We start from the raw sequence: 26,779 nt of genomic DNA on the forward strand, positions 1-26,779 counted from the left end.
CTGTTTTTTTTTTTTCATCTTTGGTTTTCTTTGGTCAGGGGGAACCTGGAGAATCTGGTCGTCCAGGGCAAAAGGTAACATCTTTATTCTAGTGTGTTCTTTGTCTCATATTTGCCATTTTATATCTACTACCTACTGTGTAAAATGAAAGCAATTATTGCAAAATGATACAATTTTCATGCTTTGCATGCAGAGTGTTATTGATTGTTCTGCATTTTAAAAGGACTGATGCTGACCATAGCCAAATATGAAACACTGTGTACATGTAAAAAGATGCTTTATTAACTAACGTCTACATATTGTCAGCTGTTTGAGGCTAACAAAGATCAGTTGGGTTGGAATGCCAACAACTTATCTTGCATGTTTAAAGATACTCTGCATGTTTCTATCATTCATGAGAAGAAATGAATATTTACTAAACTGTTTCAGTAGGGAATGATAGTTTCTTATATTCCTTTTCTTTTCATTTCAAATACTTTCTTACTGATAATTTTTTATGTGAATCATATCTACCTATGCAATGAATGTTATGTGATACAAACCAGATTTGTTAATAAACTAAATTGTAATTGGAGACACTAGCCAAGTACTTTAACCAATCTACAGATACATACGTGATTTTTTTTTAATCATTTGTGCTTCACTTCAGTGATCAATTAGAGGATATGCAGTGATTATTTTTTGCATTCATATTCTCATTTGGGTCTGAGGCAGGAAACAACTCTTAGCAGTTTATTGTCTGAGCATCTGGATATCAGTGCCCAATGTGGTTAGATTTTAGATAACAGATGTATTGTAGCAAACAAGTAAATGTGAATTCCACATTAGGTTAAAGCTCTTACGATCACGACTCTGCCTTTATCTAGCAATAGCTGATGTTGTAGAAAAAATGTGATTAGAGACATAGAATTTACCTCATTGGTATAAAGGAAAACAGAGAATAAATCTCATTATAAGAGTTTGGAACCTTAAGACATGAAAAAAATAATGTCCCCACACTTTTGAAGTCATTGAGAAGAAGATCATTGCTTTGCTTTAAAGACTTAACGATGAAAGTAATTTTTGAGAAGGTCTTTCATGTTCTTTTAAAATTTTTAAAAATAGAGTTTTCTTTGAAACACAGGCTCTAAGAGCAATGATTCCTCAGGCCCAGTTTCAAGCACAGTTCAGACTTTTTCAAAGGGCCCAGCAGAACTCTGCGAAATTTTCTATTTAATCCCTAAGATTTCCTACTGATTCTTTATGTAAGAAATTTGAAATTAGTGCTATCATCAGAAATCTATGGTCTGCTTTGGTTTGAAAAAGCAAATAATCTTCTCAGATGATCTAATTTTAGACTCCTTAGTATTTAAAATTTAAAGGCTAAATTTAAATTACTCTCTAAATCTGATATACTAAAAGAAATGCCTACAAGACTATTATGTCTTTTTAACAAAAACTGAAACAAATCTGCTATAATCTTGTATAGGTCCCACTGTTTTCAGAGTGGAAGATCTAAAATGATTTTCAATTTTTTAATAAAATATTGCCTTCTCATGATTATTTAGAAATACAGGTTTAGATTCATTCCTGGAAGTTTATAGGCTTACATATGGAAACATTGGATTTCCTTCGTATTTCATTAAAAATCTGCTTTAAATTATATCAAGAGAAGGGGTGGATTCATTAAAAGCTTACAACCTATTTGAATGAGTATGTGCCCTGAAATGCACAGCATCTTTTTCATCAATATTTAAGCCAGATTCTACCCTTTGACGCAATCTCACTTGCCCACAATATTTATGACTTCCTTTGTCTAATATCAGGATTTGGCAGTACTTACCCCAACATTGCTTTAAAAGTAGAGTATTCCCATGCTTGCTGCTTACTTAGATTAGAAAATGACAAACAGAACTGAGTACAGAATCAATTCAAGAGATCTTCCATAGCATTTCCCTCATCAGTACAGAACTGTGCTGTGGATTCAGTACTTAGCCTCCTGCATTAGGGACATTCCCAGAAATGTAGGGTTTCTGGACAGAAGGAAAAGCCCATTGATTCGCTTTCCACTGTCTGGTGTTGTCCGGTATGAAAATTTGTTATTTACATCCACATTCGTAATGTAGAAATGGTTTCATTATAGTTTTTTTTTTCTTTTCGAGATTCAACAGTAAAATGTGTGATTGATACATGAGTTGAGTGTGTATTTCTATTTGTAAAGTGAATGTGTAGATTTATAAAAATAGGTATTGTGTTTCATCACATAGTTCTTACTTTTCTACCTTCTCTGCATCTCTTTAAAATATATTTTTTAACTTTAAAGGGATAAAAATACTTGATTCCCCATTGGAAGGGACCCTCCCAGTTGAAGTATATCTAGAAATATATAATGTATATCTAGAAATATATACTGTAACAGAAATGTGGGGCAAAAGCAGAGTCAAATTTAACAGCAGACAAGGGTCTCTTTTAATGGAGGGTAAAGAGTCAAAAGAAAAGAAAGAAAAAGAACCCAAAATATAATGGGTAAATTTTAATCTACTCGGACAAGTATTCTTCAAATGGAAGAACAAACCAATTCTTAATTAGGACCCACATCTGACCTTGGGCTGTGCATGCCCAAGACCTCACCCCAGAGAAGCTCCTGAGCTAAGAAGCAGGCAAGAGTGAAGGTAACAAAAAATTGTCTTAACTGGAAGACAAGCCTTCATGGAACTCATATAGGAAGAGAAGTCTTTCTGAAAATGTTGAGATGTTCCACAAAGGGCAACATTAAATATTTTATAATCTTTCATTGTGTCGACTGCTACATTAAATAAACATAAATTTGGAAAGGTCAAATTTACAAAAATACAATACTATGAAATATGAATTCATGAAATATCTGTCCTTTACAAAGTTCATTTAATAATCTAATATAAGTATATATATATATATATATGTATATATATATATACATACATACACATGTGATGTAGGGAATAGCTAAATGCTCAGAGTCTCTGTAAGTATTCAATCTACGTTACAAAATATCCCATAATGTCTTATACACATTTCTCACTGTTAGAAAACATAGATGTGTGTCTATGTATGCATGTGTATATAAAACTCTTTTTTTAAGTAAACATACAATCCTTTTAATATGGTGGAAGGGAAGTGTGTGGAGAGGACATTTCTCTTGTATAGAAACAGTGATAGGAACTATATATTTTCACAGATGGTTCAAATAGGATGTCCTGAGTTTGAGGGGACTTTTCTAAAACAATACAAAACTATAGATTTATCACCAATATGTTTACTTTTATTGGTTGTATATTCTACTGCAGTTTACTGTGCATTCAAAGGCCTTGTACTTTTTTTTTAAGTAAAAGAGAATCTTCAGTAAAATATGGATGCAAGCCCTATTTATTAAAGCTTCTTAAATTTATTGATTGAAAGGCAAAAGGGAAAGGAAAAAGAAAATCCAATGTATAATGTTTCTGTGTATAGTTTAATCTACTTGGACAAGTATTCTTTGAATGGAATATCAAATTCTTAATGACCATTCTTTCTTCTCTGGCTTAACCTCATCTTAGTCTTACTGTTCACAGTGCAAAATTTCAGTTATATAGTTTCAAACGGCGTAGTTTTTCTTTTGCATTCCTGAAGCTCCCGTGAACTAAACCATCAGGAAAGTCATTGTCCCCTCTATGTCTAACCATACAGCTTAATAAACAGTGTGTGGAGCCATTTTTTTTTATAATACCAGAGCACATTATGGCTTTTCGTAATATGAAAATACTACTGTTAAAGATGAAATATCTGGTTATTCTTAGTAGATTTTCCATGGAATGGGGTTGTCAAAGCATTTAGATTAAAAGCAGTACCTCTCTTTACGACTTTTACTTAGTTTGATGCCCTAATCTCTTTGGGTATTTTTGTCTATCCCACTGACTGACCATTATGAAACAGTGTGTGCCTTTTACCCTCAAATATTGTTTCCACAAATAATAGTCATCTCAGTCCAATACAGGATGGACTTTCATTTTCCCCAGCATTTCCTTTATGCTTCTTTAATGGAATTCAGGAGATTTTCTAAGCAATGTAACCTCTTGTCACTGTACTTTGTACTTAAAATAATGTAGACAATTCTGTGAAAATGAGATTTAGTTTGACTCCAGTGCGCTCACACAAAATGTATCACTTAATCTCAAACCTGAATTCAGGAACAGCTGCACACAGGGTACCATTAGCCCAAAATTGCTAAGCAGGGTTACCCAGACTCAACAATGGTTAGAGATACAGGCTGGAGTTAAGTATAATCTTAACCACGCATTTATCTTCTCATCATTCAGGAATGGAAAAGAAATCTTACTATACTTTTAAGTGAGCAAGACTTAATGTATATTGTTTTGGTGTGACCATCTGTTCACACAGCCAACTCTTGATTATCTGAGGTAAGAGAGCCCTGGAATAGGATGCATTATTCAAATGCGTACATAATCCTCATTTAAGCAAAGAGCCTCAGCTTCCGCAAGAAATCATTTACCAGGGAATAATAAAACGTAGGAATGCCTTTTCCTTCTACTTCTCTTGCTTGCCTTCTGGTAGAAATGCCAATGAGCAGTGAGATGGCAGGAAGAGAGAAAAATCCAGAAAAATCTACAAAATAGTCAACCAATCCCTGAATCAAGAGTTGACTGAACTGTAATCTCACCAAAGTCCTTGAAACTAGACAGCATTTATGTATGTATATATATGCAGCAAGTATTCAGCTAGGAACATTTACCATGTTTTTCTCCACATACTGTGACTGAGTGACTATTGTTCTATAATGCTATGTGATTTTCCTATGTAGGGTGAACCAGGGCTTCCTGGGCTTCCTGGACTTCCGGGGATAAAGGTAAATACTGCACTGACAGTCTCAGCTTCATAGAAATGTAATTAAGAAAGCCACAAAAATCAAAGGAAAATAGGAAAAAATGAAAACTAAAAATATAATGCCTCTCTTTAAACACTCTCCAGCCATCTCACTTAATTTTTTTAAATTGAGAACTAAACACAGGTATTGCTAACATTTGCCATTGCTGGACATATGGCAAACATGTCTGGACAGTATATTCTACTGTTGAACCTACTACGCCCCTAGAAAAATGTAAGTGCCAATAGGAATTCTTTTAAGTCTAGAATGTCTACTTTCACATTTTAATTTTATTTTTAACACCCTATCAGATTTTGACTAGAATCAGAGTCTTAACATCCCCATCAATCGAACATGGAGGCAGCTGTTTTTGTAATTCACTCATTATAATAATCACTTTAATATGTTTTCTGCTTCCACTTCCTGTCAATAACTCTCACTGCAAAGTACAAATCCGATTACTAAACTATTCTGACCCATATACTATTTCCATGAACTTTGTACATATCTTTTGAAATAATTGCTTAAAGCTTAATTTGAAAGCATAGTTTTACATGTTTTAAAACTACTTAAAAAGGTCAAGAAACATACATTTTTTTAAATTATTTAAAATTTTTCACATGGCAACTGGCAAGGCTTAAACTTCTACTGCCTTAGCAGTAGTTACTCCTTTAATATCTGCTTTTTAAAGCTTAAAAGTAAAATAATCATAATTATAATCATAATCATAATTACATAAATAAAGATTAAAAGTTTTAGGTATTTTTTAAATTCTAGAAGCATTTGATAGAGTAACATGATGCAAGTAAGATTTTTCCTTACGTTGTTTTCACAGATTTTGAATCAATCTTTAGCGTGCATTAGACCATTCTAAAATTAATAATCCTAGTTTCAGTGTGGGGGTCATGTATACTGTTTGATGAAGGTTGTGTTTGAAGTATGGTACATGAGATAATATGGCTTTAGAATAAACATGTTAAATTATTGAGTTCCCAGATATCATATGGTATCACATATATTTTATGAGTATATTTGGTATAAGTAACAGACTCGAAAACTGTGTTTTTCAGATTAGCGTGTATTTAGCAAAATAACTTCATTAAATATGTGATTTCCTGCTGTAGAGTTAATTTATGGCAGTTACTTAGTAATTCCTATGCATTAAAAAAAAATCTTTTTACAAATGATCAGAAGGTCATAGATTTTTAAACAAATTTAAGAAAACTATACTCAATATTAGTTTAAAAGAACCTGGTTGCGTTATAAATAAGGGGAAAGGCGTTGGAAAGGAGGGGCATTGGGGAAGGTCTGGGGCAGGGTTTTCTGCAGCACTGGCTCCTAAGTTAGCAGGGCTGTGCTGTCAATGTCAGCTCACGTGGCAGGAACCTCAGCGCTGCACCAAAATCCAGCTGTCCCTTCTCCGGAGTATGAGGCACTGTCATAGAGAGAAAAGAGTATGTAAGGGTAAAGGTACTGGGGCTTTACCCCCTAAAATAATCAGAAAACTATTTTAGTTACCACTATTGTTATCATTACCTCTTACTCATTTTCTGTCTTCCACCATGAAAAACATCCCATGGCATTTCCCTAGTCGTATGTGAACTAGTCCAGATGTTTTGAATTTTTTCAGATTGGGAAGAGTGTTGGTGATTTGCCACCTCCAGTAAATGCTTTTATTCCTAGGGTCCTAGGACATTGCCAGATGTATGCCATTGAGATTGTATAGCTGATATTTTCCTTTGTTTTAAAGCCTGAATTAGTTACCAATTGATAAAATCTTTTTATCCTCCACTAGAGATACTTTTCTCTTTAATTATCAAGTACTGCTGGGGAACTACCCACTGTTTGATTTAAATCACAGATTCTGGCTTTGGTTTAATAGCTTTGACTTCTTGCTCTAGTTCAGGATGTGGGCAGTATTCTTTCTTTATAATGTAGGTAGTAGGTGCTCAGTATAAAGAAGTCATGTTCTGGGGCTCCTGGGTGGCTCAGTCGGTTGAGCGTCCAACTTCGGCTCAGGTCATGATCTCACGGTTCATGGGTTCAAGCTCCACACTGGGCTCTGTGCTCAAAGCATAGAGCCTGGAGCCTGCTTCAAATTCTGTGTTTCCCTCTCTCTCTGCTCCTCCCCTGCTCATGCTCTGTCTCTCTCTCTCTCTCTCCTTCAAAAAATAAATAAAACATTAAAAAATAAAGTCATGTTCTGAAGGAGACAATTTAAGAACACATAGTCATTAGTAGTCATTGGATATTTATAAATGTAGAGTTACAAATTTATAACTTTATGATATAGCTTCATTAACTTGAGATGTTCTTTATTCCTTTACTGTACCTTGCTTCTGCTAGGTTGCTAACCACAGGATAGTTAATTATGATTTCATAGTTTGAATGAGTAACAATATTTAAAAGATGAAACCACATGTATGGATTTAGAATGTGTGGTAGCAAGAACTTGTGTGTTAGTTTATGCTTTGGAAATACTTCTTCCTGTTGCTATCCATCCCCTTCTTATCTGCTGGTACTACAGAAAGCATGCAAATGCCATCCGTTATTTCCAAGACATTGAGGAAACCAGCCATGAAATACCAGGGAAGCTTTGATTCGCCACCTGTTGCTCTCGGGGAATGGTGGGGAACTTAATGAGCACCCAAATGCCTTCCACACAGCTCTCAGGAAATGAGCAAAGTGCCTAAATACAGACAGCAGACTCATCTATCTATCACTTCAGAGTCCCACTCAGAGACAAGTGCTAATACCTTGGGCATACATAATAAAAGTCACCAAGAACAGGCATATCTTAATTTCAAACTACTCTTAGGCTTCCTGCACAAGTATTGGAAAGTTGTCTCACCATGTGGAAGACATTTGGAATTCCTATTTCATGCATTCATGGTTCATATAGTGTCAAGATGTTCAACTGGGAAAATTAAATTATGCACAATGTACCATGCATTGACATTGATCTTCTGGAATAAGATTTGAGCTCAGAAAATGATTTTTATAAACAAGGCTTCTAATATGTTTTTCATGGGTAAAACTTATTTTAACTAGCTTTTCTGATACCACATAAAAGGATAAGATTTAAAGTTACCATTTTTATAATATTTTTCTCTCCACACGTATTTTGAAAAATGTAAATACATTACTTACCCCTTTTATGATTGTATTGCCCTAGTAGTGAAGCAGTATAGACCAGTGATCAAGAGCCCCAGCTTTAGAACCAGACCACCCGTGTATGCGTCCTGGTTCCACCTCCACCAGTTAATGAAGCTGTATCATGACATTGGGCAAGTTACAATAATCTTCCTGTCCTCGGGTTTCCTCATAAAATCATTGTTGTGCATACCTCAGAGAGTTGTTGTATAGATTAAATTAGTTAATATATGTGCAACTCTAAAGTGTTGCCAAGCATATAGTAAATCTTATATAAATTTTAGCTATTACTCTTTTTTTCTCTCAGAGCTCAGAATATTGGAAGCATTGGTTAGGCACCTATTCCATATAGCGTTTCTTAACATGAGTGATTTTAACTTGGAGAACGTAAAGCCATTTACATTCTGTAGGTTAATAGACATAAATTCTGGAAACTCCTTTGCAGTGACGGATGAATATCACCTTTAAGAGCAGTAAGGTAACCTACTTTCTCTTGAAACATCACACTATTTCCCTTTTCCTATAACTCAAATATATTCCAGGGATAAAGGATGAGGGAACACAACATTCTGGGCATAAGACACGGTACTATCAAAATTCTCCTTCCTACACTATTCAAAAGAAAAACTGGACATGTAATGGAGGAAATTCTCTAGCCCCCAGGCATAGTGTTGCCCAGACTAAGACATTTCTTACAAATAAGGATTTTTCAATGTCTGCTTTTCAGCTTTCCACAGACACCACCAGTTTACCTCATCATATTCAGAAAGTAAATTGGGAAAACTTTACATAATAAAATTAATAGAGTAGGGAAATATAATACAGTTAAAATTACATCAAATGAAAAAAGTCATTTAGATGGAAAAAAATTTACACTATTTTCTCTCAAGCTTGATATTTTTGTTCTGGCTTCCACATTAGTAAAGATTTGACATTCAGATTAAGAATTTGAAGATTGGGAGAGTTATGAGACAGTAACTAATTCTTTATACCTCATTATATGGAATCATCCTTGACACTAAATCATATAAAGACTAAATATTACAGGTGGCAGGAACATTTACTTTGGCATTCTTAGGATTAATTACAATGTTCAATAATCTATAGAAATTTACCATCTAAGTCTACTAGAGATGAGGTTCCTTCCTCAGAAAGATCAAATTACATTTTAAAATAGCAGAGGAAGGTTTGAAAGTAACATAGGATATGAAATGCATTCCTAAAAGAAAAAAGAAAAGGAAGAAATAGTGGTTAAAAGGATAAGATTCTATTATTGTTACTTGTAATTATTTCCTGCTTGTACAAACTGTGTCTGAGCAGTTGAGTAATTTTAGAATCCAATTAGGAAACTCATACAACCAGAAATCAGAGATTTTTAGCAGCCATAACGAAATCTCCAATAAACATACTGAATGTGCTTTCATGATGTAATCCTGTTAACAAAAAAAAAAAAAAAAAGCTGAAAGTTACGTTTTCTGAGTTTTAAATAAACCTGCTATTGTAGTTCATTTTCATCATATCACCAAGATGTTTTAATTTATACTCAAATTTTATCCTTAAGGGAAATAGTGTTTTTGAGACAGACTCTACTTTCTCATTCTTTTTTTTTCCCCTCAATAATTTTACAAATCAATCATTACAAAAACTAGCTGCCTAGAGGTTCTTATTACAACAAATGTTCTTGCTATAATCCTCAGAAGCAGGTATCATGCTGACTTGAATTCTAATTAGCCTTTAAGCAAGACAAATCTTGTATGGCTAATGCATTCAGTGTCAAGACACATTAATCAAAATTATTGGTGATGCTTTAGCACCCAGGCAAATCAGCACATATTTTCCAAGCCCTGTTGTACCATTTTTTGGGCAATGAAAATTGTATCTGCTTGGGGGTAATAAATATCATGGAAAACATGACTTGGTTTAAGCTGGTATGTTAGAGGATTTTGAGACAGGTTAAAAAAATAATATCTTTTACTGCTTTAATTGATAATGACTTATAAAAATAAAACAAATGGTAATAAATGGAAAACCAGAGACTTTTCTGTGAGTAAAAGCTAATCAGTTTGGACTTTCTGGCCACCATTCCATTTAACAGATGGTAAATTCTGGAAGTTTATAGGGAAACACCTGGGGAGCTATTTCAGTGTGAATGAAGCTGTCTCTTCCTTTCTTACCTTGACCAGTAATCCCATCTATGTATTTGTTGACTCTTGTCACCCATATGAAGGACAGCTTTTATGTAACTTTGACAAAAGATTGTTAAGTGAACTGTCCCAATAGCCATTTAGAAGATAAAGGAAGGTCATCTCAAATACTTACTTGCTCTGTATTAAGTGTGGGCTTGAAGAAAAATCAAATCAATCCAGATTTTGTAATGGAATTCTAAAACCTAATGAGACTTTTGATGGTTATTGTAAGATTTCAGAAAGGTCATCTTCTTAGGGAATTTTCTAGCTTTCCTTTGCCTTTTTGTAATATAGAAGGCCAGTTTTTGTTGTCCTCTTTGTTGGTGAATACAGTAATTGTTTGCATTGTTTTAGAGTATTTTGTTTTATTTTAGGGTGTTTTGTTTTTTGTGGCTTTTTTTTTTTGCCAGAATACACAGAATCTAAGCTATCTTAGTCGACTAATTTTTTTTTTTTAATTTTTTTTTTCAACGTTTATTTATTTTTGGGACAGAGAGAGACAGAGCATGAACAGGGGAGGGGCAGAGAGAGAGGGAGACACAGAATCGGAAACAGGCTCCAGGCTCTGAGCCATCAGCCCAGAGCCCGACGCGGGGCTCGAACTCACGGACCGCGAGATCGTGACCTGGTTGAAGTCGGACGCTTAACCGACTGCGCCACCCAGGCGCCCCTAATTTTTTTAAAAGTAACAGCAAATGAGTTGAGCAAAAATGGCTTCAGTCAAAAATCTTATCTTTGTTGTATTTTTTTAAATCTTATAGAGTGAATAGATCCCACCTACCTATAGCTAAATCTTCTTGCTTGTGTACATATTGCCAATTTATGAAAGAAAGCTGGGTGGAGAAGAAGAAAGAGAGCTCTAATGCTGACCTCATCAGCAAGGGAACTTTTTGTCTGGTGCAAAAACAGGGTAATTGTTCAAATATAGTACTTATTAGCTACTGTGACTTATTTTCATTGACCTTAATACTACAGGATCAAAGTTGTGGCTGCTGAAATGGTTAGCTACAGTTGGAAAGATCAATGTGAAACCGTTAGGCCCTCTGAAATTGGTCATGTGAAGATACACCTTTGATCTCAGCAACAGCTATTCTCTATAGACTTGGTTCTGCATCTTTATGTGCCCTGGCCACTTAAAACTTTCATTCAAATCAGCATCTTGTGTCAGATTTTCAGATGGGTCTTCTTACTGCTAGACCTACCCTGTGCTTTACCCTGAATGAATGGCATTTCTTCTGCCCAACCCAAATCCCAGCGTAGTTGCCAAAACCACAGCTACTCTATTCAGTTTTTTTCTACCAGCTTAACACAGGGAAATGCATTACAGTCGTATTGAGACTTGATTTTTAAGCTCATTGGTTGTGAGCTAATTAATTTAAGAATAAACAAAGGACAAAATTCATGAAACAACTCAGGAGGAGATCATATGCAACATCTAAGACAAGACCAGAAGATTAACAAATTTTTCTTCATTGTGGAATTTGATGCTACATTAGTGCCACATTACAGTAGCACTAACGAAGCTGAGATTTCTGTTTCTGTGACAACCATTTAATCACCAGCTAGCATGTGGCTTGGGTAGCAGAATATGGTGCCAGCTATTAATTGTGTTTCAGCAGTTAAAATGTTGGATTGTGTTAGTGTTCTGCTAAATAGTCCTGTATTTTTTTTTTTTTTTTATCTCCAGGCTTTGGTTAAATCAGAGCTCTGTTATTTATTTTAAGTGTTTTAGTTTCCTGTGTCTGAGGCATAGATCTAGTTGGATGTTTCCAGGACCAGTGAAAATGCAACCTGAAAAATGACAGATGAAACCTGGATTTAACAGTTACAGTCATAGTAGAGGAACAGAAAATTTTAGGATGCTTGTTGTTCCCCATTCTTCTTCTCCTCTCTTGTCTTCTTCCATCTTTTCCCCTGTTCTCTCCCTACTTTCTTCCATGATTCCTTTTCCTCCTCCTCTTTCTTCTTTTTACTTGTCTCTTTCCTATATTTGGGCGCTAACTTTACAAGCAATGACATTTTAAGATCTGCCAGTTGGTTGCCTTCATTCTTTTGATTCCCTTCCACACAGGATCAGCAACGCCAGAAGGAGTGGACGCCCAATTGACTTTGTAATCTTGTTCTCAACAGGAACAAAAGCAAAAACCTAAAATGCTATCTCACTTGAGATGGTGAGTGAATAGGTAGAGAGGTGGAGGAGAATTTAAATATATATATGAAACTTGAGAGAAGAACAGATTAAAGAGGCTCTGAAGTTATCTTCTTAACTCATATTTATGCTGTTCATTGGTGCTATTCATTGGTGTTCATGACAAACCAATGTTTATTTTTTTAGTATTTATTTATTTATTTATTTATTTAGAGAGTGAGAGAGAGTGTTGAGTGGAGGGGAAGGGGTTCCAGAGAGAAGGAGAGAGAGAGAATCCTAAGCAGGCTCCATCCTGTCAGTGTAGAGCACAATGCAGGGCTCAATCCCGGGACCCTGAGATCATGACCTGATCTGAAATCAAAGAGTTGGTCGCTCAATGGACTGAGCCACCCAGATACCCCCAAACCAATGTTTAAAGCTCTGCCTTTCCCCCATTTTTCTTAGATATTTTGCAGTAATACATCGTAAACTGAAAAGATTAGCATTTTTTTTACAAATTATCATATTGTATTGTTTTCATTTCAATGGAGGAGCTTTTTTACTTGCTGCATACCTGTGCAAATATGTTTCCTTGATTATGATGGTCAGCATCTGCCCTTTTCAAAAGATCCTCCACCTTATGTTTTCATGTTATTCCTAAAATGCCTCATAGGAATTATAATTTGGATTTTCTAATTCAAGTAATTGCCCAATAAAAATTTTTTTAAAGTCTAAATTTAATTGCCTCTTCATTAAAAGTAATGTACGAACGTAATTGAACTATAATTCTAATTTCCTCTATTGTATCTCTCCTCCACCTTGTGTACTCAGACAAATATGTGTGAATAATTTCCAATTTAGCAGGCTTATTTCCCAGTGATTAAATAAGATCAGATGTGTAAAAAAAAAAAAAAACAAAAAAAACAAAAAAACAGCTCTGAGAACTATTATATGGTCCAATAAAAAGAGTTATTTCTCCTGTTTAGTGCCCTGAAAACTTACATAGCTTCATTTCTGTATAGTTTGATTTTCTCCAAAGATTTTTTTTCCCAGAAATGTTCTGTGTTTGGATATTTCAGCTGCTTTTCCTTACCTTCCCCTAACCCAGTGTCCTTCCTCTATCCTGGTTAACTACAATTGTGAGTATTAGAATAACCAATTGCCTTTTTTTTTTTTTTTTTTTTTTTTTTTGTCACAGAACCATAGGTTGTCATGGCCTTTCTCCTAGATATTTTAGGAGATTATAACCTTTAATCAGTCCTTGTCAAAGAGGCAAGATTTTTTTTTAAAGGATTACATTTACTTAGAGAAATTCAGTAGTTATGGCCATTTTCTCCTTTTCCTTCCTTACAAGAAGAAAACTCATTCTTAGTAAACCTGTCACTTCTCTACCGTACACACGTTTGCTTTTGCAGTCCTGAAGCCTCTGGCAGATGGATATTGTCTCATGAAATGATATATTCACATGAAAATTTAGGGTTACTTATTGAAAGAAGTTGAAGAGGTATTGAGTATAGCCCCATACAGGTTATAAAGAAACAAGAAATCACCTTGTATATCACCAATAAGTTACAGATGTTGTAATACTACTACTAACAATAATAATGATGATGATAACTAGCATTTTTGAGACTGTAAGATAAGGGCAACAATAATAACTAACATTTACTGTTCACTTACTTTATTCTAGAGACAGTACTAAATGCTTTGCTTGCATTATCTATTAAATCTTGATTAAGTCACCCCTTAACAACACCGGAGTCTTCCATCATTGGGCACCTCAGGATTCCAATATGAAAAGCCAGCATTTAACTCAATTCTGTACCTGTGTACCAACAGTTCTCAAAAATTTTGGTCTCAGAACTCCTTTATACACTTAAAAACTAGGATTGAAAGAATTTTCATCTATGTAGGTTACATGTATTAGAAATTAAAACTGAGAAATTTAAAAAACCCATTATGTGTTAATCAAATAACATTTTTAATGAAATATAACTGAATTTTCCAAAACAAAACAAAAAATTAGCAAGAAGAGTGCATTGTTATACTTTTTTTATTTTTATTTTTTGGCAAATCTCTTTAATGTCTGGCTTAACAGAAGGTAGCTGGATTGTCATATCTGCTTACGCATTCAATCTGTTGCAGTTTGTTTTAGTTGAAGTATATGAAGAAAAACAGCCTCACTAATTGGACAAGGAAAGATTATTTTTAATAGCCTTTTCATAAAATTGTGGATATTCTTCTTTGATACTACCCAACTGTATCAGTGAAATTTTCCTACTCTGTACACTAATAAAGGTTAAGTGAAAAGGCACTTTGAGAACCTCTGATATAAGCTTAGGAAGTTAAGAAACAACCCAAGCAGCTCAAGACCATGAGTAGACATATTCATGCATCATTTACTTCAACAATTGTCCTTCAAGCCTGAGACAGAAAAGAGACCAATCAATGATTATTTCCTCCTCATACTGCCAAGATATAGAGAGAATGGAAATAATGTCTCCAAAGTGGCTGGGAGCTCTGGAATTAAATAAATATAAAATTGTGATTTTAAAGTTAAGTATGCTATTTTCCCCTTAAATAAATTGAAATAAGAAATGAATACATCAGTGTGATAGATGCTTTCTTAGACTGAAATAAGGTAAACTAATCATACTCAAAGTCCGGAAATTAGCCAATATTAGTAGTGCTAAAATTATTGAACTGTCAAATGCATTGCTAATTTTATATCTTGAAATAAAAAATTTCCCCCTGAACATTCTATTTAAAGGAACTTTCTATACTTTCCTCAGGAGAACTTAACATATATTGTTTGTTTGTTTGTTTGTTTGTTTTTAAGGAAGAAAAATCACTTTCACTGACCACTGAGATCACAAAGCCTTATTTATTTATTTGTGAATTTTGAAACTGCATGCTTCATCTTTTTATAAACTAAACACTAACCTGAATCAGAAATAAGTGTTTTCAACATTCACTCTTTTTTTCTTCTATTAGTATGCTTTCTTGGTGCTTGTATTTTCTTTGCTAAATAGTGAAGTCAGTTTATTTCTGCTTGAGGATATGTAAGAGTCTTTTCTACCTATGAATTTTCAACCTATTAACTTGCATTATATTTTCATGACAGTAAGTCATTACTAATGATACACATTGACTTTACCACAACTTTTTTCCTGAGGGTGGCGAGAGAATATTTCTGTATTTGTCTATAAAATTTTATTGGGAGAAATATGTTACTTGTAAATAAATGTATTCCATGTGATTTTTTTTCATTTAAAATAACAAGTTAAACTCTTTTTAAAGAAATAGAATGGTCATTGTTGGTTTCTCTGAATATAGTGGGTTTTCATTTTAGACCATTAAGAGATATCCAAAATTATTTGTTTAGATTCTCCTTTCCATTATGTGTAAGAGTGTGGGAATAGGTAGAACAGAGTTGCAGAAAATTTACAAACAATAAACTTAAAGCATTACTTCCCCTCCACCTTTTTTTTTTTTTCTTAAACCAGAACCATGAGCATCAGAGCTAGAGATAAATATATTTGAGTTATGTATCAATGTGATACATTTTATGGTAGTGATATCCTTTTGTTCCCCACCTGGTACCCAAGGTTTTATATAGCATACTTTTAAAACTCACTTGTTTCAAAAATATTTGATGACGTTTTACCATTTCTTATAAAATATCCTGTCTGTATCTTCCTAAGTATCAAAAAAACAAATGTTGAAATATTGCTACATTAGAAAAAATCAAATATATTAAATAGCATTAGCAACTGCTCCAGAAATAATGGGGGGAAAAACAGTAAGTATGGAACAGAGCCATTACATTTTTTGCTTTAAAACTTCTTTATAGGGGCGCCTGGGTGGCGCAGTCGGTTAAGCGTCCGACTTCAGCCAGGTCACGATCTCGCGGTCCATGAGTTCGAGCCCCGCGTCGGGCTCTGGGCTGATGGCTCAGAGCCTGGAGCCTGTTTCCGATTCTGTGTCTCTCTCTCTCTGCCCCTCCCCCGTTCATGCTCTGTCTCTCTCTGTCCCAAAAAATAAATAAACGTTGAAAAAAAAAAATTAAAAAAAAAAAAAAAAAAAAAAAAAAAAAAAATAAAACTTCTTTATAAATATCAGGAAGTTACACTCTTACATTTGAGCTCACATTGTTAAAAAGAAAATAAAACTTTATGGATATTGAAGAAAATGTGAACACTGGTCTCAAGTGTTTTCTGACACCAAACATGTGGTGTCTTTTCCAACACCAGTTCTCCAACTCTCTGATCCTCTGACACCAACCAGGGGTCCTACAATTCCATCCTATTGTGACACCAACTACTTAGGGTTAGCATCAGACTCCACAGGGTTTTTTTTTTTTTTAATTTTTTTTTTAACGTTTATTTATTTTTGAAACAGAGAGAGACAGAGTATGAACGGGGGAGGGTCAGAGAGGGAGGGAGACACAGAATCCGAAACAGGCTCCAGGCTCCGAGCTGTCAGCACAGAGCCCGACACGGGGCTCGAACTCACGGACTGCAAGATCGTGACCTGAGCCGAAGTCGGCCACTCAACCGACTGAGCCACCCAGGCTCCGTAAAGACTCCACAGGTTTCAAGGGCCTAGTCCCTCAAGGCTCCCACAAGGCTGCCATCACTTGAAACCCCAATCACAAATACGAGGTCCCCTGGTTACCTGCCCTTCTGACTTGGCTACAAATTTGAGGATTTAACAACCAACCCACTTTTATCCCCACTCAAGTTTAATAGTTTGCCACCACAACTCACAGAACTCAGAAAAATGCCCAACTATTACAGTCTATTATAAAAGATTAAAATGAGGAGATACATAGGGTGAAGTCAGAAGAGTCTCAAGCACAGGAGCCTCTGTCCCCGTGGAGTCGAGATGTACCATCCTGCCAGCACACTGAAGTGTTCACCAACTTGGAGGCTCTTCAATCCCGCTGTTTAAAGATTTTTATAGAGTTTCCATTACATGGACACGATTGATTAAATCATTGGCAATTGGTGATTGAATTCAATCTCCAGTCCCTCTGCCATCTCTGGAGATAGTGAGAGGAGGAGAAGAACTGAAAGTTCCAACTTATCATAGCCCCCATCAGCCCCCCTGAGCTATCTAGGAACCCACAAGTCACCTCATTAGCGTAAACTCAGGTATGTTTGAAAGGGGTTTGTTATGAATAACAAAAGATACTCCTATTATGCTCTATCACTCAGGAAATTCCAAGGGTTTTAGGAGTTCTCTGCAAGGAACCAGGAACAAGACCAAATATATTTTTTATTGTATCACAACTGGTTTCCTCCAGGTAGTGGGGAAGACGTTATGGAGGTATAGCAAGGAGAGATATTTTCCCTTCATGCTGAACATGCCTGAATCTCTTTCCTAGCCACACCTACTGTATCAGTCATCTATTGCTGCCTACCATTTTACCTTCAAAACTGAAAACAAACAATTACCTCACAGTTTTGGAAGAATAGGAATTTGAGCACAACTCAGATGGATGTCTCTGGCTCAGTGTCTCCCATGAGGTTGCAGTCAAGCTGTAATCCAGGGCTGTGGCTCCATCTGAAGACTCTACTGGGGTGGAACATCTGCTCCCAAGCTCACACATGTGGTTGTTGGCAGAAGTTGGCCCTCACCATGTGGACCTCTCCATAAGGCTGCTCACAGCATGGCAGCTTGATTTCCCCAAAGCAAGTGACCCAAGTGAGAGAGAATAAGAAAGGGCCCCCAAGACGGAAGCCGTGGTCTTTTTATAATTTAGTCTCAGAAGTGATATCCCATTACTTCTGCCAATACATCCTATTCATTAGATAGGAGTCAGTAAAGCAGAGGATTACACAAGGGCATGAATACGTAGGAGGTGGGATCATTGAGGCTTATCTTAGAGGCCACCTACCACATCCATCCTAACATAGTGGATCTTAATACGGTAAATGATAAGAAATGCCAAACAGATGAGAAAGAAAGTTTTAAAGACATCTCTCTGGTTTCTTTATCACTTTTACTTTCTAAAGTTTCCCCAAAGCTTTGCTCAGAGTATTTTCACTGATCAAAACCAGTTCTGATTAATTTTATAGTAAATAGCTGGATCTCAGCAGGAAAGCCGTGTATAATAAAAGGAGTAAAATCCCAGTAAAAGTAAATCAGTTTAACTTTACCTATTCACTGCCAAATGAATAACAATTTCATGTGCCTATCTTTTTTAAAGGGAGAACCAGGTTTCATTGGTCCTCAAGGAGAACCAGGCTTACCAGGGTTACCAGGAACAAAGGTAAGTGGAGTTTTTTCCTTCTTTTATTTCTGAAATATTATATCATATATTTTTAGTCCATTATGTTGAAAGAAGTTTGAGGTGACTTTATTGTCTAGGTGACCAGATATTTTTTCCTAAGAGAGAACTAAAACAACCTATCATTTATTACTAACACTTTTAATGGGAATGCCATATTAAATAGAGTAATAGGAAGTTCATTCCAGAAAGTCTCAGGTAAGACAGCATGATAGTGAAATATATTAGTTGCTCCAGTTTCCCCCCAATGGTTCCTAAATTGATATGATGCAGTTTGCCTCCTGACCATGTGAAAAAGTGGGAGAATTCTGGGGCAGAGAGATAGAACTCATTAGCTTCTGCTCCTTATTGCCAATTTTAGGACATACTTGTAAATCAAGCATTACTACTATTCTCCGCTCACTCCCTAGATTTCAAAGACAAGTGCTGATGTCATATAGATTCCTAAGTGCCTCATCTCAAAAGGATCTATCCTGAATAATGTCTACAGAAAGATTCTGTAATGAAAACCATTTCATGATCTTCCACTTGGCAACCCTAAAGAGGGCCCTAAAAGCAAAATCTATATGCCACCATATAAAAAATTATGTTGCTGTGGATATAGTCAGACCCATAGTTCTCTTTTTATCTACCCAGTAAGACATAAAAAGGTACAGCTCTGAGGATGGAACTTTACTCATGACAGACTCATGAATCAAAGGGGCAAAATTAGATCAAACTACATTCTTTTATTTTTAAACTATAGAAAGCTTTGCCTCAATGTGTATTGCATTCACCAGAAATAAGCCAGGATGATTTCTAAGAGCTAGAGAAATATGTTCGTGGTCTGTTTTGACAGAGGGGTCTTCATTTCCTCTGATCAAGAGAAAATAACTCTAATCCTAGTAAATGGAAACTATGTGTGGCCTAAGGGGGACTGAAGCTCAGTAGATTTTATGCAAAATTACTGTTTTCTCAAGCAATTTCTTTTTCACATAATGAGCTGTCAGGCTTATTAACAAAATATGAAGAATGCCTGTTTTAGCCTGAACAGATTCACATAAGAAATGCACTTTCTGGAATAAAGAGACAGAAAGCAAGAGAATAATGAGGATTCAGTATTCATATGAGAATTGTTGTATTTATTCAGGCTTGCAGCCTCAGAGCCAGGTAAAGAAAGAAGGCAGCCTCATAGATCAGCACAAAGGAATAGAAAACTTGGTCACTGCCAGAGAGAACCAGGCATGAAGTAGATCTTTAAATATTTGTGGCATTTTGTTTGCTTAAAAAAAGGGGGGGGATTAGAAGAAACAGGTAGTAGGGAGTGGATTTCATCCGTAAATATCTTTTCTTCAGTTCACTGATTTAAAACTACTTTGCAATTTTGGGGCACACTTGGCTGGCTTACTCAGTAGAGCATGAGACTCTTGATCTCAGGGTTGTAAGTTCGAGCCCCATGTTGGGTATAGAGATTACTTAAAAATAAAATCTTTAAACTACTCTGTAGCTTAAAATTAAAAAGAAAAAAAAAACTCCTGATGTAAACCCACAAAATCAACATTAATTACTGTTCATGAAATACCCAGTCTGATTTTATAGACCAGATACTTTTATAATAGATACTACTCTGAACTTGCAATAAAATTAAAGAATGCACTATATTTGTTTTGTATTTCCACATGAAGGAATGTGGATAGGAAATTTGTTTTGTTAATAATATTTTAACAGTTATATTAACAATATTATCAATTTTTAGTTGAATTGCTTGTCTAACATGAATTTGGTATCATAATGGAAAAATCACGTTTATTTACAAATCTCTTTCAGCTGAACATTGACCTTTTTTCCAGTTGTGTAAACAAGTCTGGATTTGTACCACTAACTTCAGATTTAAAAAATTAAACCCTGCATATTTTACCCCTAACACAGTGAAAAGAGATAGTAAGGAAGGAAGATGTATGATGGCATCTAAAAATCTGCTTTATGTACTGCTATATCAGTGTTTGGGAGAGACCTATATTAGTCTAAAGAAACGGGGTTTTATTACAAATAATTCAGAATACTTTGAATAAAATGTTTACTCATTAATTCAACACATTTTTTTGCCAGATATTTTTCTAATATTTGAGAATGAAGAGTAAATACAACGAAAACAGTTTCTACACTCCTAACACTTACATTCCAGTATGTGTGAGACAGGGGTGGAAAGAATGAAAGAAATAAACACATGAATAGTATAATTCCATAGAGTGATAAGCAGCTGATTAAGGGCATTGTGACAAAATGTGATTCTAGGTAAAGATATATAGGCTCCATTCCTGTAGTATACTATATGTAAATTGATTTTCTCGGGCTTTTCTCTAAAATAGGCTTATAGTTACTATTTTGGAATTCTTCTGTGAAATATTAAAAGAAAGACCAAATAGGGTACATTATTTAAAAACTAAAATTTCATGTACCAACAGAGGCCCTTCCGTCTCTAGTCCCTGGAAAATCCCTTCTGGAACATCTCTTCCATCCAGACGAGTCCCTTGCCTTCCTCCCAGCCTCTCCATGTTCACACTCTTCTCAGTTCATGCTGAAGAACCTTCTTTAATCCTTGCCCTAATCTATCCCGCCTCCCCTGCAAAACCCCAAAGACTTCCCAGAGTTGGTATGATACGGACAAGTACTTGAAATTTAGAGCCCAACATTACCCATGATCAATCCAATGCTATTCAGTTCTCCTTTCTAAGATGAACCAGTTCCTTCAGTGAGGAGGGTGCCTTTCCACCCATAAACATGCCATCACCAGTCCTGAATTCCAAACCTGTTTGATTATTGAAATTCTACCCATCATACAGGAAGCCGACACTCTCTACTCTGTTCAGGAATGTAAAACGACAGGGTCTTCCTGGAGAACAATTTGGCAAGCTTTTCAAATGTTCATACTTTTTGACCCAGCAATTCCCCAACTAAGAATTTAACCTAAGAAAGTGACCAGATATGTGCAAAAGATTTACATACACAAACATTTATGTAAAAACTGAAGACTGAATACAGTTTTATTTATTTTTTAAGATTTATGTATTTAAATTCAAGTTAGTTAACATACCATGTAGTATTGGTTTTAAGAGTAGAACCCTGAAACTTACATATAACACCCAGTGCTCATCCCAACAAGTGCTCTTCTCAATGCCCATCCCCCATTTAGCCCATCCCCCAACCCACCTCCCTTCCAGCTAACTAAGGATTGCTGCTGAAATACAATCGGTTTTAAATCTTAGGTCTCCCACTTTAAAAGCTTTGTGACTTTAGCCAAGTTCCTTAACCTCTCTGAACTTCAGCTTCCTCATCTGTAAATTATGGGAACTAATACCTTTCTCATTTGTCCCAGGGATTAAATAAGATAATGCATGTGAAGTGTTTTATGCAGTTGCTGCATTCATCAACAACAGGACGTCATAAACAACAATTATAAAATACACCCTACCCATCCTTAGGACACGACTGAAGTCTCACCTCCAGGGATCCAGTCTGGACCATTCAAAACCCTATGGGATTTCCTCTTCTCTCATATATAGCCTTATATCACTCTTTAATTTTTAAGTATTTTGCATTTATAAGTTGTCAGATCAGGACAACAAATTGTCTTCATATTTCAGAGAAAACTGAGGCTTTCAGAACTTAACTAATTTGTCCCAAAACACGGAACTGGTAGATAACAAAACCAGGATTAAGACCCAGGATGTTTGATTATACTACCTGGCACTCAACCACTTTGCCGTGCTTCTTCCTGGCAGATCTTAAAAAGTAGCTACAGAATGAAAACTGTGTCCATGTCTGTGTTGAGATACGATGATGGCCCTTATCAATTCCCTTTAAAGGTCTTCTGTTTGCCAACGTAGGTATCAGACAGGCATTACCAAACCATTTCCTTGTCTATAAAATAGAAATGATAATACAAACACTGAATAATTGTTTTGATTATTAAATGAGATAATCTATGTTGAGATTAATACATTGCAGGATACATAGTAAATAAATGGTACCTCTGTGCTTTCCTTGATTTAATTCAATTCATTTATTAATCTACAGGGACAAGCCTGAGTGTGAGGGAGATTGCCATTTACTTGTTTTGTATTTTGTGATAGGGTGAACGTGGGGAGGCAGGGCCTCCTGGAAGAGGTGAGCGAGGGGAGCCTGGAGCCCCTGGACCAAAGGTCAGTTATTCTTGCGTTGGAACATAGCTTTCTTTGGTTTGGAAATGTGTCCTACTTACTTTATTTTTTTTTAATGTTTTATTTAATTTTGAGATAGAGAGAAAAGTCGGGGAGGGGCAGAAAGAGAGAGGGACAGAGGATCCAAAGGGGGCTCTGTGCTGACAGCAGCGAGCCAAATGTGGGGCTCCAACTCACAAACCGTGAGATCATGACCTGATCCCAAGTTGGACACTCAACTGATGGAGCCACCCAGGTGCCCCACTACTTACTTTAGAACATGAAACTAAAATACAGTTCCTCAAAAGATACTAAAACAGCAAAAATCACAATATATTGAAATGCGCACTGATTGGTTCTTCTCAAAGGGAATTTTACAATTCAACTTTTCCAGTTTTCTCTGTTCTGTCCGGTGAACAAATTTAGTAACACATCCAAAAGTAAAGGGGAGGTACTATTGTATTAGCATGTTATCACTCAATGTGTATTAAAGCTTACTGAGAAAAATGTTGATACATGCTGTGTTAGTTTCTGTGGTAACTTGAAGGTGTGTAACACCCTGAAAATATCAGAGCTAAGGATTTATTTGACGGTTCAGTCTTTATGCCTCTACACTTCCTACAAACTAATATGGCAACACTTTATTCTAATAACCCATCCCAGAGACACATCACTCTTTGATGAAAAAGAAATGTATGCCAACACTGTTGAGACTAATGAGGATTATTCACAGAGCACTTCCCATCCACTGGTGGGTGGGCAGTCTTCAGAATTATAATGGAATGAAGGCGGTGGAGAGACCAGGGAAGGAACTAATGATATGGTGTTAACTACTTATGCTTAGTTGTTATAATAGTCAACATTATATAGAACCATATATTTAGGCAGTTAAAATAAAGTGTTTCCATTTTTCTTCATTATTCTGAGTCACTGCTAATTTCTTCTTTCTGTTCTTATCTCCTCTGTCATTTCTCTTTTCCATCTTCATATTCTCCTATAATAGGGGAAACAAGGTGAATCAGGAACTAGAGGCCCAAAGGGGTCAAAGGTCAGTAACCAAGTAACCATTTTAATATCACAGGAGGCCTTCAAGAGTTGTGGCTTTTGCTTCTTCCACAGAGATTCACATTTTAAACTGACAGTGGGATTGCATTATTTCCATCCTAATATCTCAAAACAATTGGTTTGTTTCATCTTGTTTGTTTTTGTGTGTTCTTTTGCTTCAGATTATTCTTTAAGAGAAGTTGTATTTCCTATTACACAAGATGAACTTCTTTGGGAAAAAAAATGCTCTATTTAATTTACATTATGTAGGGTATAATCTTATTTTTTATTTCCTGACTGTCTTTGTGGTAAACGTTCAAATTGTACTTTGTTTTAAGTTAGTTGACTCCCTCCATGGCATTAAAATTTCACCACCAATTGAAATTCTTTCCTTTATCGTGCTCTTTATAATATCTGAAATAATCTACATACTTAGCAGAACCATGTTAAGATGTTTTCAGCTAATAACATGAAAAAGTGGATGAAAAATGAAGAAAACAGGAAGCAGAAATTATTAATTCTCTATTCAGAGCAAATTTGATTACTATGGTCAATGTTATCAGCATAATGTGAGTGGAAAAAAAATTAAAATCTCTTTTCCTGCTTACCTTCATTGGTCCCTGTCCATTTTATGAAATATGTAGAAAGACACATTAAAATGCTTTGAATTCCACTTAGGAAAAGGATGCTATAAATTTAAGGCTGTCTTAAAGAACTTTCAAATCTACCTAAGTTCAAATCTCTTCTCCAAAATCTGTTTAGACTTTTAAGAATTTTGAGTGCTCTCAGAGTGATGTATGTGTGGTTTGATGCTTGGACTGTTCCTGGTTTCTCTCCAGGTTGGGTAATAACACCATGAATGGGACTTTAGTGATTTTTCATATTGCTTTGGAAAAACAAAGCTGGCTTTGCCCTACCCGTGACCTTCAGCCCTGCCAACCTGTTCTAGCCAGCTGCTGTCCACTTCAGCACCTTCTGAGTGTTAAAAGGCCTATACCTCTGGAGAAACTTTTCCTTAGATCTTCATTATCATCAAAGAGAGGCCTCACTGGTGACCTTTCCCTTCTAAACCCCTCTAGAATGAGCTTTCTGTTCCTTCCCTGTCCAGATTATCTAGATTTTTTTTCTTAGAAAACAGACAGCCCAATTGATTGGCTCTTTGTCCCAAATCTCTTCTTATAAAAAAAAGAATATGGCTCAATCTGAGAGGTAAAAGCTTCTTTGAGTATCATAGAAACCATTTGCTTTGCTTTTGAAGATCCCTAGTAAGAGAGTTGCTGTATATATTTTTGTTCCAAGATACTCTGTCATCTGAAAGGAGAATTTTAACTCACTTAAGGTGCATCTTAAGCATTTGCTGTGTCAGTGGTAATTGTTCTTCTAATTGTTATTTCTACTTGAGAAGTTCATATCAAAGGTGCTGCTGCATGGTATTAAATACATCCTTAGATTTGAGGTATTTCTGGCTGTTGGCCCCACTAGTAATTCAGCTTTTTTTTTGTCTTTTCTGTGGAAAGGGTGATCGTGGAGAGAAAGGGGACTCTGGAGCCCTGGGACCAAGGGTGAGTACATCTCTCATCTAACCTTTTGGCCCCCTACAAGCCTAGATTTGACTCATGTGTCCATATGCCTTTCACATAGCACCTAGACTAATAATATCCAATAATAGCACTGGAGGTGGACTTGAATTATTTCTGCTGCTTCCCCTTTTTTTCTTATTTTTTACTGTACTCACCGGACCAATGAGTGTGTAGATTCTAACACATAAAATAAGCTCCACAAGAAGATCTAAAAAACTCCTTCCACTTTCTCTCTACTAAGAGAGCAAGACCAAGCCCATAACCATCCATTTAATAGAATTATCCATTTTTCAATTATAAATAAAAGCAATACCCCATATTTTCAAAGTCTTTTTTAAAGACAGGCAGGGAATTAGGACATGACTAATAGAAATTCAGGGCAGAGTTGATGAGTAGGGTAGATGCCTTATATTTGTTCCCTATTTGGTTAAATTTTAATGGAATTGTATTCCTATTGAGAAAGACAAGCCTTTCCTACAGAACAGTGTTCTATCTTCTTAAAGAATAAGGAAACAATCTATGAGATGTAGATGAGTAGAAAGAGATTAGGGACTGCTTTAATAAATACTGTTAAAGCCATCAAAATGTTGCAAATTGAATTAGATTAGCCTACATTTTATAATTTTCAGAAGACAGCTTTAGAGATTGAATCCTATCTCTTCTTTTAAAATCAGATTTCATATCTTTAATCTACCATCTATAGGAAGTTAAAAGCATTTGCCTCCTTTGAAATAAGGACAAAATTTGAACATGATTTTTCTAAAGTGCAATTGGGCCATACAGAGGAATTGATGGTCAGAGAGGGCTCTATGTTGCTATTTATGTTTTTGCCACAGTCCTTTGTACAACCTAGCCTAACTTCCTTGATTTTCCCTTGGTTGGTTTTCTTCATAGGGTCCACCTGGTCAAAAGGGAGATCAAGGAGCCACTGAGATCATAGACTACAATGGCAACCTCCACGAAGCCTTGCAGGCAAGTGACTGCTCCCTGCCCTGGCACAGTGACACTGATGATCACCCATGTAATGTGTGTAATATCAGCTTCCACCCCCACCCTGGCATCCCAGAGGGCTCCACTGCTCAAAGCACACCTTTTTCCTGATCTCCTGAGCCCATCTCCTTCTCCCTGTCCCAGTGTATCCTCTTTATTTCTCAGCATTTTTTTATCTTTCCTTTTCTTTCCCTTCTGCCTTCAGATACGCTTTAGTGTTATCTGGTTTAAACCTTCTGTTCATTTTGTCAATCTTTGTCTCCCTTGCTTGGAAAGCAAGTATAGCAAAGCAATTAAGAGTCATGTGGCCCTGGAGTCAGAACTACCTGGCTGAAAATCTCTTGCT

The 26,779-nt window shown here is 35.8% G+C and overlaps 1 protein-coding gene across 1 annotated transcript in view; it reads left to right on the forward strand.

Annotated features, from left to right (window-relative positions):
• LOC116738055 (collagen alpha-1(XXV) chain-like) overlaps positions 1 to 26,544 on the forward strand; it is a 71,625-nt gene extending 45,081 nt beyond the window's left edge. Inside the window, exons 10-16 of the mRNA XM_032593070.1 lie at positions 39 to 74; positions 4,817 to 4,861; positions 18,561 to 18,623; positions 22,754 to 22,822; positions 23,823 to 23,867; positions 25,381 to 25,425; positions 26,338 to 26,544. Of these exons, the coding sequence (XP_032448961.1) occupies positions 39 to 74; positions 4,817 to 4,861; positions 18,561 to 18,623; positions 22,754 to 22,822; positions 23,823 to 23,867; positions 25,381 to 25,425; positions 26,338 to 26,544 (510 nt within the window). The remainder of the gene's footprint in view (positions 1 to 38; positions 75 to 4,816; positions 4,862 to 18,560; positions 18,624 to 22,753; positions 22,823 to 23,822; positions 23,868 to 25,380; positions 25,426 to 26,337) is intronic.
• Positions 26,545 to 26,779: the final 235 nt, after the last annotated feature.

This window comes from Lynx canadensis, chromosome B1, assembly GCF_007474595.2.
Source record: "Lynx canadensis isolate LIC74 chromosome B1, mLynCan4.pri.v2, whole genome shotgun sequence".
Lineage (NCBI taxonomy): Eukaryota > Metazoa > Chordata > Mammalia > Carnivora > Felidae > Lynx > Lynx canadensis.